This window comes from Polypterus senegalus, chromosome 7 (genome assembly GCF_016835505.1).
Source record: "Polypterus senegalus isolate Bchr_013 chromosome 7, ASM1683550v1, whole genome shotgun sequence".
NCBI lineage: Eukaryota > Metazoa > Chordata > Cladistia > Polypteriformes > Polypteridae > Polypterus > Polypterus senegalus.
Window position 1 is genome coordinate 153736080 of NC_053160.1, and position 14357 is coordinate 153750436.

Below are 14357 nucleotides of genomic sequence, written 5' to 3' on the forward strand. Positions count from 1 at the left end.
TAATAATATCTAGTATATATACATTTTTGTTACTTACTTCAGAAACAAAAATTTGATTCCAGACTTGCCAGGAAGAGAATCGACATTAGCGGAATGGTATCAAAGATAGCAACTACTACATTTTTTCTTTCGTACATTTTGGGGTAACAATTTCATTGTCTTCCTGAATTGCAGCAATTATCTCAGAGTATCTTAGAATCTTTTTGTATCATCTTGGATTGTGATTAGATATATTGCAGTTACAAAAGACATCTTTCATTTGTTCATTTAAATCTGGATCCTTTTCTGAGAAATGTGTTGCTAAAACCATTTTTTACAGTGTTACCAAAACCTTAAAGGGCAATCTTTCTTTCTTTCTTTCTTTCTTTCTTTCTTTCTTTCTTTCTACACACCTCTACTAAAAAAAATGTAAAAACTGGAATACCTGTTTTTAGTAAGTTTTACAATTGCAAACTTGCAGGCAAAACATAACCAATAAAAAGGAAACAGAACTGTTTTGCTTATTATTATTATCTATTTTTATGTTTGACAATCTACTGAATGAGATCCAGGCAGCTGGACAGTGGTGGCATGATGCCCTTGGCCACACATGCACTTTATTTTACTGTGCCCACCATATGTAGCAATAAATCAAAGGTAATGTAATTGCATTTCATTTTTATTATCAATGCTTATCCTTGCATTTTTGAAGCAACCAACGCTGTTGTCCACCAGCATATTGTCATTAGGTTTGCAATACTAACCAATGATCAGCACTTTTTGAAATAAAAGAAAACAAAGAGAAAATAAAAAATTTAAAAAGCATACCACAAACTGATCAGTGGAGCTAAGCCACGATTGAATAGAATGAAACACAGAGATGCTGTTTTTCAGAGTGTGGTAGGAAAAGAACAGGATGGTGCTTCAGAGTAGATAAAAGTAATTAGTAGCTTTTGTTTTTACTTTTGTTGGTAGACATTTACTGAAACCCACCGTGTACTGAAGCTGTTCTAATTTTCATCTTTGAAGCTAAAAGAAAGTCAAGATTTTTAGCAGTTTTCAGCTTTGAATGAATCAACTTTAAATTGCCTTTGTAATGTTACCAAATACCCTAATTTGGTGATGTCATTTAGATTCCTTAGCATTACATTTTTTCTCAAAAAAACATGTAAAAAGCATTGAATTTTTTAACTTTAAAAATGACATTTTTATTAAATCTTGTGTTTCTACTGTAAAACGTGCAAAACACTAAAACTACAAAGTCAGAAGTATAAACAGTATAATAATGATACCGGAACAGGAAAACTGACCGATTTACCCGATACTGTTCAGCCTAACAGTTTGTCTCATCAACAGTTCTTTCAATCACACCATCATTAAGAAATATCAAGTGGATATTGGCTGTCAACGTTCAGTTTTATTCCTGGCTGCCCCACAAAATCAAAACGAGGTAGTGCTGGTTTATTTGAAGAAATGTCAACAGAAACTCAACCGCAAACGTCACTTTCAGATTCATCAGAAAAGCTTACATTTTCACTGTCCGTTTCAGTTTCGTCTGCCTGAAGACAGATTCACTTCATCATAACTACTGCGGTATCACTGTCAAGAGTGTGCAACACCTGGGCGGTTGAAAAACACTTCTAACGAGATGCCATTATGATGCTAGGAGAAGATGCAGCTACACCATTGCTCAGATTATGATCGGGCCTGACGCTTACTTAAGATACACCTATACCACTGGCCGAGTAATGCTTGGGAGTAACATTGTAAGCATTTGTACAGCTCAAGTAATCCTTGGGTCTAACGCTTATGCAGGACATGTCTGTACAGTTGCCTGAGTGACACTCAGGACTAACGCTTTTAGCACCGTTTTCACAGCCCAACTGACACTTCGGTCTAGTGCTAAGGAGGTGTATTATCGTAGTGTTTCCCTCTACTTACCCTTTACCTATTTTCTTAAGGGTAAATGTTCTCATCAAGTTCGTTATCAGGTTGGTCTACTGTTGCACTTTAAGATAAACACACACACACAGATCCTAACCACAACAGTGCCCTATGAATGACACACACACGCTGATTAACCCTTAGCACTTTAAACCACACAAGTGCTATAGGAATAACAGCCTCAGCACTTCAAGAGACTTACTTATTTTCGGCACAAACAACATACAATATTTAAGTGATATCTCAGACCTAAATATTAATTTTGGTCTACAAGAATACATTTAAATATACAAAGACTCAGCACTCTTGACTATAGGCCATTTATCAGCCAAGAACGCCTTCTTAATCATATTGTCCCTAACCTTTGAGTAGCGCTCTCACTCTCAGCCTTATAAACATCGCAGCACAGAAATAATGGCAAAAATCCGTCTGTCACCAGGTGCTGAAAGAAATCTAACTTATTACTTCAATCACTCTAGACATTAAGGCAAAGCATAGAAAGTTAAAAGCAGCATGGTATTTATTACAAGAATAATAATAATACCAATGGAACAAAGAATAATAGAAAATAGATACTGATAGGAAAGTCTGAATATATATAGTCTTTAGAAAAAGCTTATGAAAAAAGGTAGAGATGACAAGGATGAATGTCCCAGGGAGGCGTTTGATTTAGCAATTGATCTCTTCTTCTTCTTCTCCTTCTTCTTCTTTGCTTCTTCCCTTTGCTTCTCTCAAACCATGGCATACTGTATTTATTATGAAATGTCATGCCTTGATTTGACAACACATGCACCTGATTGGCTGGCTTTGAAAATGATTGATGAATTAATTCACTGTCCATTTTCCCAAACAACAAAACCTTTGATGAGGTGTCAGAAGTTCTTCCTGTCCCAGGCTGTAAACCAAACTGTTGTTCCAGATGTCCATCCATAAATGAATCAATAGCCTGAGGTATCAGCTCAGCATTCTTTCCCAGGCTGTAAACCAAATTAGCACTAAGCTATGAACAAAAAGTAAGGTGTAAGGGAAGAAAACCTGCTTTAATTTGTCTTAGTTCATCTGTTGTCTTATCTTGAACAAAATATAATGGAAACCAAAATGTACAGATTTTATACACCATAACAGGAAGTTAATATGGAGTTCTGCTACAATCTTTTTCACCCCAAGGACTGTATGTAGCATGTTCAAAAGTAAGCAACTCAAGTGAACTAATACTATTAGCCAATGATAAAAAATATAAATAATGCATACAGAAAATCACTTAGTTATTTATATAGTGCTTCTGATACATCTAATTAACCAGCGGCACTATAACTGAGGTCCATCATCTTAGAAGATTTCCCTGGCAAAGCTGTGGAATGCAGCTAGTAATAATTTTAATTTAAATATAAGAAGGGACAAAAGAAACTCATCTCTTGAATCTCAATGGGGAAATAATGTACTTTCTTTTGGGATAGCAGCAGCTTTGTCAACAAGGTCTCCAGAGCAAATGGAATTCATTCATGCACCCTTTTTCTCCAAGAAATTACTTGCTACTTTTAAAACTTACTATAACTGATGATAATGCATAAAAGTAGCTTTGAAGAATTGAGACATTATGGATTGCCATCCTTTTGTTATCTTTGCTGACTAAAAGAGTGTATCTAGTGTAAAATTGATTTCCAGGCAGACATTATGTTTTTTTACTTTAATTTTTTTTCCTTTCTTGTCAACAAGATGTAACACAGACTGTTTATGGGCGGTTTGATAATATAAATATGGAAAACTAGCCAGAATGAATGCTCTCAGAAAAATAAAAAAGTGTTCATATTTTTAAACATGCATGAAGCCCATTCCAAAACCTTAATCTTTCATTTCCCTAAGTGCCTCATATCTTTTTTGTGAGGTATCTTTTTGATTGTTATCTTTCTGAAATATTGATCCGCTTTTCAGCTTTAGTTTCTTCATTGACATTGACGTCTAGGTGGTGTTAATACCTATTTGAACAAATTCTTCCTTCCACCCACACCAAAAAGCCTCTGGCTGCCATATAACCTAACACTAGAATTACCAGAGCCTATGAAAAAACTTGTATATCCGTCCCACCCTTAAACGCACCTTAAAACGATTCGCACCTCTCTTTCAGCGTCTTTTGTCCTTTAAATGTGTTGATAAGCAACAAACAGCAAGCAGCCTGCTATCACATCACCACCCCGCACAGTGTTCTCAGCTCAAGTCTGTTTAAATGCGTGTCAGTTGCTTAGAGTTGTATAGAGTGAGAAGTCCAGCAAAATGACACCTTTTATAAATACTATATTATTTGGAGCACTTGCATTTCATGTGTGTTCCGTGTCTACAACGATCTATGCACAGTAAACACATAATTAAAACAGAAACTTTTTCATGTTTTAGTAATAATTGACAAAATGTAGACATGAAATGTATAATGTGTGAAGCCTGAATTCCAAATATCAAAGAAACACTTTCACAAAAGGAACAAATATAACAGAACAGATGCGCTTCCATTCAAAAATATAACTGCAGAAAAACAACCTGCGTTAGGGTGCGACATTGACACGCAGTTGTTACGACAGCTTCGGTGGTGCAACGGCATCAACTGTTGACTGGCAATCAAAGCTTCATGGGTTCGATCCTGGACAAGTACGTTTTGGGAACTGAGCTGCTCGTGTTCTTACTATTTTAAAATAAAAACATACATTTGATTCCAGTCTGTATCAGCCGGTGTAATTTATGATGCTTGTAAAGGTTAGCTTTGTTTTTTTTTTATTCAGTTTTATTCTCTCAGCTGCGTTCACAGTTCCAACCCCCCCCTCACCCGCATTTGACACTCCTGTTTTCACATAGATGCACTATAACAGAGGTAAACTCAAATCATGATGGCGGTTTTACATCAGATCAAAAATGCACTTTTGCTATCACTGTCCTTTGTATATGTACATGGGAAGCTCTGCACTCTACTTGTGACTGTAGGAATTAAGTAAATAAATAAAGGTAAATAGGTAAATAACATTCGATCTGGCTTTTATGTAAGTAACATATAAATGTTAATGTTTTGGGCACATTCACCGTCCTTTGTATGTAAGAGCCAGATCGAACTGGACATTCTCAGATCTGGAGGGATAAAAGCTGACACACAAACACTGGAGAATCTGCCTTCTTCGTATCTCACCGTCACTTTTTTATTCAGTTTTTTACTCCGGCTGTTACAGACTGGAATCAAATGTATGTTTTTATTCTAAAATATTAAGAATATGAGCAGCTCACTTCTCAGAACCTACTTGTCCGAGATCGAACTTGCGAAGCTTTGATTACCAGTCAATAGTTGATACCATTGCGACACCAAAGCTATTGTAACAACTGCGTGTCAATGTCGCACCCTAACGTGGGTTGTTTTTCTGCAGTTACAGTTAGGTCCATAAATATTTAGACAGAGACAACTTTTTTCTAATTTTGGTTCTGTACATTACCACAATAAATTTTAAATGAAACAACTCAGATGCAGTTGAAGTGCAGACTTTCAGCTTTAATTCAGTGGGTTGAAATTAAAGATTGCATAAAAATGTTAAGCAACTAAAGCATTTTTTAACACAATCCCTTTATTTCAGGGGCTCAAAAGTAATTGGACAAATTAAATAACTGGAAATAAAATGTTCATTTCTAATTCTTGGTTGAAAACCCTTTGCTGGCAATGACAGCCTGAAGTTTTTAACTCATGGACATCACCAGATGCTGGGTTTCCTCCTTTTTAATGCTCTGCCAGGCCTTTACTGCAGAGGCTTTCAGTTGCTGTTTGTTTGTGGGCCTTTCTGTCCGAAGTTTAGTCTTCAACAAGTGAAATGCATGCTGAATTGGGTTAGGATCAGGCGACTGACTTGGCCATTCAAGAATTTTCCAGTTCTTTGCGTTAATAAACTCCTGGGTTGCTTTGGCTGTATGTTTTGGGTCATTGTCCGTCTGTATCATGAAACACCGCCCAATCAATTTGACTGCATTTAGCTGGATTTGAGCACACAGTATGTCTCTGATCCCCTCAGAATTCTTTCAGCTACTTCTGTCCTGTGTCACATCATCAATAAACACTAGTGTCCCAGTGCCACTGGCAGCCATGCACGCCCAAGCCATCACGTTGCCTCCACCGTGTTTTACAGACAATACGGTATGCTTTGAAAAATGAGCTGTTCCACGCCTACTCCATACTTTTTTCTTGCCATCATTCTGGTAGAGGTTGATCTTGGTTTCATCTGTCCAAGAATGTTTTTCCAGAACTGTGCTGGCTTTTTTAGATGTTCTTTAGGAAAGTCCAATCAAGCCTTTCTATTCTTGAGGCTTATGAGTGGCTTGCTCCTTGCAGTGCACCCTCTGTATTTACTTTCATGCAGTCTTCTCTTTAAGGTAGACTTGGATATCGATATGCCTACCCCCCGGAGAGTGTTGTTCACTTGGTTGGCTGTTGTGAAGGGGTTTCTCTTCACCATGGAAATGATTCTGCGATCATCCACCACTGCTGTCCTCCATGGATGTCCAGGTCTTTTTGCGTTACTGAGTTCACCAGTGCTTGCTTGCTTTCTTTCTCAGGATGTACCAAACTGTAGATTTTGCCATCCATAATATTGTAACAATTTCTCGGATGGGTTTTTTCTGTTTTCGCAGCTTAAGGATGGCTTCTTTCACCTGCATGGAGAGCTCCTTTGACCGCATGTTGTCTTTTCACAACAAAATCTTCCACATGTAAGCACCACAGCTCAAATCAGCTCCAGGCCTTTTATCTGCTTAATTGATAATGACATAACAACGGACTTGCCCACACCTGCCCATGAAATAGCCTTTGAGTCAATTGTCCAATTACGTTTGAAACCCTGAAATCAAGGGACTGTGAAAAAAAAAATGCTTTAGTTGCCTCACATTTTTATGCAATCTTTTTGTTCAACTCACCGAATTAAAGCTTAAAGTCTGCACTTTAACTGCATCTGAATTGTTTCATTTAAATTCATTGTGGTAATGTACAGAACCAAAATTAGAAAAAAGTTGTCTTTGTCCAAATATTAATGGACCTAACTGTATATTTTTAATTGGAAGCGCATTTGTTCTATTTGTATCTTTTGTGAAACTGTTTCTTTGATATTTGGAATTCAGGCTGCACACATTATACACTTCATGTCTACATTTTGTCAATTATTACTAAAACATGAAAAATGTTTCTGTTTTAACGATGTGTTTACTGTGCATAGATCGTTGTAGACACGGAACACACATGAAATGCAAGTGTTCCAAATAACGATATAGTATTTATCAAAGGAGTCATTTTGCTTGACATCTCGCTCTATACAACTCTAAGCAACTGACATGCAGATAAATAGACTTGAGCTGAGAACACTGTGCGGGGTAGGGGATGTGATAGCAAGCTGCTTGAAGTTTGCTGCTTATCAACACATTTAAAGGACAAAAGACGCTGACGGATCTACAAGTTTTTTCGTAAGCTCTGGTAATTCTAGTGTTAAAGGCATGGTGATCCACCCCATACATGTGACTAGTACTTAAGGATTGTCAAGGTGAATTTTCCTTCAAATGGGTATCCATTTTTCCTCAAATATTGACAAAAAATTTTTTTTGTTTCATCAAACCACCACAGTTCCAAAATAACTCTGGATTATCTTATCTTATTTGCCGGGTGAAGATAATGTACTTTTACAAGGAGGTTATAGGAACAGTTGCCTTTTAACAATGCATTAACAGTGCAGGTCATCTTTGTAATAAATGATGGTTAGTGAACCACTTGCTTATTGTCTGCTAAATCTTTCTTTAGGACCTTTTCAGCAATATGTGGGTTTCAGTTTATACATCAAAGTAGTTATTAATAGTTCTGTTAAAGATTTTTTTTGTGTCCCCCAGTTTTAGTCTTTCAATTCAATTTGACTTCCATTTTTTAATGATGCTTCTGATTGGAATTTACAAGCTACTTTCTTCCTTGTAATAGTCAATTATCTTTCATTTTTGAATCTTCACTGAGCTGTTTTGAGGTATTTATGCTTGATGAATGCAGGGACAACTTTCGGAGAATCTGCATTTGTGGTTCCTGGAGTTGTATAGGGTAAATAATAATACAGTATATCATTATTTGGAATACATACATTTCATGTGTGTTCCATGTCTACGAAGATCTGGGTAAGTGTAGGATGAAAGGAAATGCTCAGTACATACCTAATGCAGAAACTTTTTCCATGTTATACTAATAATGACATGAAGTGTATAATGTTTGAAGACTTTAGTCCAAATATCAAATAAACACGTTTAAAACCTTATTACTTTTACGGTCATTGATGATCCTTTTGGTCTACAGGGGCACAAAGATTGAGCTTTCCTTAGTGACCAGTGGTGACCCTAAACCCATGGGCCCTCAGTGACCCATAAAAGATCTAAACAACAACATTCATCATGGTCTGCTCACTACAGTTGGTAGTACTCTCTCTCTTTATGAAGACAGTCTAATCTTCCATGGACTATGCACTGCCATATCTCAGCTATTTCTAAAGTTATAATAAATGTAATTTATAAGTTTTCTATTTTTATCTTATCAGAAATGTTTTGAGCTTATAAATGATATCATTTGATGACTTGTATTACATTGCAGGTGCCTATAGATTTACTGTACCTAAGTACTTTAACTAAAAGAAGTTAAAATGCAAAAACATAAGTTTTAATGTATAATGCTAATTATTTTTCGTTAATTTTAGTAATAGTTGTGAATGTAATAAGTATCTAGATTTCATCAATTTGAAGCCTTCAGTCCAGAATTTAATTTCACTGTTTTATTGATTTCTAGCTCAGAATGGAGTTTGCTAATCCCCGAGCTAACAGTGGTCACAATTTGGTTTAATTGCAACTGAAGATTTAGTTTTCTTCAAAGGGATTGAATTATTTATTACTTTTGGCATTTAATACATTTTCTGGCAATTTAAAAGCAATGTTACTTTATATGTACAAAGTAAGTAGAAGACTTTCTAGCACACTTTATCAGTTCATAGTATAAATGTACTATACAATTTGACTATCTGCTCAATTTAGAAGGAAAACAATTTACATTTAAAATGTCTTGGATTAATCAATGCTTTCCTTTATTTTCAGTTCTTTGATGTGATCCCTACCAGTGAGAAGCCATTAGGGGAACAGGACTGGTATCATGGTGCAATTCCAAGAATAGAAGCTCAGGAGTTATTGAAACAGCAAGGAGACTTTTTAGTTCGAGAAAGTCATGGCAAGCCAGGAGAATATGTCCTTTCTGTGTTCTCAGACGGGCAGCGCAGGCACTTTATTATACAGTATGCAGAAGTAAGTATTAAAACTTAAGTATTTTGTAATGTCTGTGAATTTGCTGTATACATTTGGTCTTAATAAAGTGTTCAATATACCTTACAGATGTGAAATACTTACTTACTGATACATACTGTACTCCTAAAGTATAATAATGTAATGTTTTATCTTTCATGAAAAGGAAATGTTGACAATTAAAATAACAAAATAAAAACAAAATAAAACAAAATAAAAATGAACACATAGGAAAAAAGACTTCATTCTCATTATTTTCTCATTAGGTCAGCATGGCAGTGCAGTGCTTAGCTCTGCTGTCTCACAACTTGAGGATCTGAACTTTGACCCAGTTACCAACTGTGTGGCATTTTTATTTCATCTCATTTCTACACTTTTCTTTCTTGGAGTACTCCGGTACTTTGAATACTGTGTGAATTTTGTCTTTAATTTGTATTTAAGATTAACTACCAACTCTGAATAGGTTCACTTTGAGAGTGAGTATGCCTGGTGATGGACTGGTATCCTCTTCGGGGTTAGCTATTTTATGTTCGACTCTGCCAGGATAGGTTCTGGCATTCCATGTTCCATGTTGTGAACATGGATTAAAGTATATAAATATTTTCAAACTCGGCATCTTAAGTCGGCTTATTCAAATGGCAGCCTGTGGGCCACATGTGGCCCTGAAGCAACCTCCAAGTGGCCCAGCCCGTGGACCTACCTAAGAGGCAGAGAAAAACCAAGAAAAACACAATTCATGAGCCTTCAGAAATACCGCACCTACATTAAACCATGAATGCAACATTCCATGTGACCGAGCAACATTCAACCCACAATGTAGCGCATTGTTGTTTGTCTCAAAGTGGTGGTATTAGCCTGTGATACACTGATTTTTTTTTTTTTGTAATGGTACACGCTGACATCTCAGCCACAACAGTCATGGTATTGACTACATATTAAATGATTCTATGGTCAATTGCGTGCCCGTACTGTATTTTGTTCATCAAGTGATCACGCATGTGGGTTTTCACAAATGAATCTAATTGTTACTCCAATGACAGCCTCGTTACTGACAAGCACTGTCTCCACACTTCTTTTCATACTTCTCTTCTTCTCTTCACTTACATGCTTCGATCCTGCGGATTCATGGCTGTGAAGGATCCGCCATTAACACTCCCAAAGCAAAGAACAAATTAGAAAGACTGCATTTGATGAAAACATGCAAAACATTTGGAATTTTCTTTAAAACTCAATCAAATTAAGCACTGATTGCTTTGCGGAACTACAAAACATCTTTTTGGCAGAATATAGAGCTTGTTATTCAATTGTGGTTGATATTCTTTGATTTCCGAAATTCTGTGGTTATAATTTTAAACTATCAAGCTCAGTATTATGCAGTACAGTAGTTTTTCCCAAACTCGGTTCTGAAGACCCACGGTGGCTACAGCTTTTTATTCCAGTCAAATTCACAATTAGTGATAATAACTGATCTCATTTATTTAGATTTTTTTTATAACTTCTCTTATTCTGCCTTTAGAAAAGCATAACAGTATGATTTTTTACATTTATAATATATTTAGAAATATTTCTACTTTTGCTTTAAACATGTACTGTACCTCTCTCTTTTGTTGTTGTCCTGTGGTTTCGTTATTTTTTTTGTGCAATTTACACCGTTTATTGTATCCTGATAATAATTAACAGAACTGACAGCCAGGTAAACAACACTGAATGATGAAAGACTGCAATAAGTTTAGCGTCAGACCCACTAATTAGTATATAATAAATTAAACGATCAGAACACATGGAAAAGCAGAATGAAAATCAGGCTGAAAACTGTTAAAAAGTAAAAAAGAAAAATCTATGCCTTAATAAGTACTTAGTACATCTTACAGTAATACAAAATTACCAAACTTAGTTTTGACTCCAAAACACAGAAACTGGGAAATAACAGCTCACTTAATTGGGCTAGGAGTCCAATTAAAAACAGAAATTGGTTGGTACAAAAACCTGTAGCCATAGTGGGTCCCCAGGACTGAGTTTGGAAAGCACTGCACTATAGTATACCTACGCAGGTGGCATAATAGCAGCTCCAATGCCCACAATAAGGTGATTGTGGGTTTACTTACCAGGTCCTCCCTGCATGGAGTTTACAAAGCGATTTGAGTACTGAGTAAAGCGCTATATATATATATATATATGTAAAGAATTATTATTATCATTGTTATACTTGATGACTTATTCATTTAAAATTTCAAACATTATGTTTTTTAACCATATATACAAAACATGTAGTGCTAGAAGTCACAGTACCTCAAACTTGATTCAAATGCAGTGTATGCGTACCGCCACCGTTTTGTTTACAAAAAGGGCGCTGTGGTGATTTAAAATGAACCTGTGTTCCCTCAGTGTGCAGTAGATGTTGTATTCATGTGTGTCAGTAACTGTTATCACTTGTCATGCTTTGATAGTATTGATAGTTGTTTTTTACTTTGTTAAATGCACTTTGCAATGTGCCTGGGTCATATACAGTATAGCCAAACTGTTTCTTTTATTTCAAGAGGTAAACAAATGTTATTGCTAATGCTGTGCACTTTTTTGTTTTTATGCACTTTGAGATGTGCCTAGGTGAGATGACCAAAATGTTTATGTTTTATTATTATATTACCATGCTTATTTTAACTTCACCTGTTTGTTGTCTGGTACAAATTTTGTAATCAATATTTTAACCCACTTCCTATTGTCCAAATGACTTAATTTTTGTTAATTAAGAAATTAAATTTTCATGTGTAATAGATTGCGCTAGTAATGGATAGTAATATTAAAGAAAGTGTTAAAATATTGATTACAAAATTATACTAAAACAAACCCAAGACTAAAAATTTCTTGGTTTAAAAATCTGGACTAACTAAATTTGTAATTGAATAGCCTTCATCTAGAGCAGGGGTGTCAAACTCCGGGCCTGGAGTGCCGCAGTGGTTGCAGGTTTTCATTCTGACCCTTTTCCTAATCAGTGACCAGTTTTCACTGCTAATTAACTCCTTTTCCCATCATTTTAATAGCCCTGTTTTTAAGGATTCAGTCCTCTGAATGCATTCCTTTCTTCATTAAATGACAGCCAAACTGAAATGAGACATGAAACGAGCTAACAGATGACCAGCTAAACTGGGGCTTCAAACTCCAACCAATTTCACTCCAACCAATCTCTTAATGAGGAGCCGATTCTTGCTGGTCATTAAACCTGTTATTTAATTCCAAGGCTTGTTGCTGCTCTCATTCTGCCACAGCAGACATTTCCAAAAGTGATGATTTTCTGTTTTTTCTAAGAACATCGTCAAAATGTTTTGATGACCTCAGAGATAAATATTACCAAGACCTTCACCTTTCTTCATTTTCAAATACTGGGCACAGGTGATGGTCATGTGGCTGCTCGTTTCGTGTCTCACTATTGTTTGGCTGCTAATTAAGGAAGAAGAGACAACTAGGGGGCCTGAGTCAAGTTAATTAAAATTAAGGCAAAAGAAGTTAATTAGCAGTAAAGTCTGGACACTAATGAAGAAGATGGTTAAAATAAAAACCTACAGCCACTGTGGCCCTCCAGGACCGGAGTTCGACACCTATGATCTAGAGTATTGATAGTTTGGTTTAATTATAACATATACATCCACAGAATTTCTCCATACTTTTTTATGAACAAGTGAAAAGTAACTGTAGTTCCATAAATTGGTTTAACCCTGTTTTAATATTATAAAAAAAAGTGGGAGCTGATATGAGCATTACTGCATCTTACTTAGATACTGACATGAACGACATCTTGTAAAGCACTTTGAACCACATACTTTGTATGAAAATATGCTACAGAAATAAATGTTGTTGTTGATTATGTCGTGCTTTTTATGATCTTCTTTAAAGTATTTTTTAAATGTATTTTACTTTAATGCAGTGCTATATTCTGTTCTTATATTAACTTTTTTATATTTTTTTTCTCAGAATCAGTATAGATTTGAAGGCACTGGTTTCGCAACAATTCCTCAACTTATTGAGCACCATTACACTACTAAGCAAGTGATTACTAAAAAGTCGGGTGTGGTCCTCTTGAATCCTGTTGTTAAGGTACGCACAAAAGTGTTTAAATGAGAAAAGTTTATTTTCTTATCTGCTAAATGAGTTTGTATTTTGCTTTGGTAGATAAGTTCATTTTGACTTATGTAGTACAAGTACAATAGTTAATGAAAGCTCAAAAAGATTAGGGCTCATTGTTTTTTTCATGTCACATACTTTTGTATAATGTGATCATAATATACTCAGGAATAGTTGAAATGTTTTCCATCATCTTTAATTAAATGTAGTAAAATGGTTACCTTGAAACGTTGCCGAAAATCACATCTGTATGAGGTAGTCATGGATCAGGCTGTTGTTTCTGAATTTTTACAAAATTGTCTTTGACCTCTAAAATAGTTTAGTTCTTGTTTTAGGGTTTTTTATGGTCAAAGAATCTTGTGGTGACATCTGCTTTGGTATTTGATATGCTTTTAGCAATGTTGAATATAAGTCGCATTCTCCTGCAATGCCATTTTGCTTTTTAATGGGTGCTGGCATTTTGAGGAGTATTTGTGGATAGTTGCTATGCCAAACAATAAAAATGTATGGTATGTATCATACCTTGGTCAAGAGTATAAAGGTCATGTCATGAACGCTTTGGTTGCCCTTCCTTGATTTAGATTGAGCCCAGACCTTTAAATTTGAATTCCTTTTTTTTTTTTAATATTTCTGAGGAACAAATTCTGCCTCTGCTTTTTTGACTATGATTTAACAGTAAAGTTTTACCCCTGTTTATGGGTATGTCTATTGGTTTTCATATTTTGAGCCTTGGTAATTTATTTTTCTTACCGGTTTTGACCCATTGCATGTTACTTTAGTTCTAGGTCATCTCTTGTTTCCTTTTCTAAATAAATTCTGCTGCTTTCAGCATGGAGGAATCATTATTCCTGTGTTTATATTAATTTAAATTAGGATAACTTTCTGTAGTTCTCTGGGCCACACACTTTGAGAAGTGCAACCTACTGTACCTATGACAATACTACTAATAAAAGTAATGAAATATATAATTTCATAAATTTTTATTCTTTTGATTC

General features: G+C 35.5%; 1 protein-coding gene across 1 annotated transcript in view; it reads left to right on the forward strand.

Moving 5' to 3' along the window:
- fer (fer (fps/fes related) tyrosine kinase) overlaps positions 1-14357 on the forward strand; it is a 357459-nt gene that overhangs the window by 158165 nt on the left and 184937 nt on the right. Inside the window, exons 11-12 of the mRNA XM_039759412.1 lie at positions 9046-9249; positions 13213-13335. Coding sequence (XP_039615346.1) covers positions 9046-9249; positions 13213-13335 — 327 coding nt within the window. The remainder of the gene's footprint in view (positions 1-9045; positions 9250-13212; positions 13336-14357) is intronic.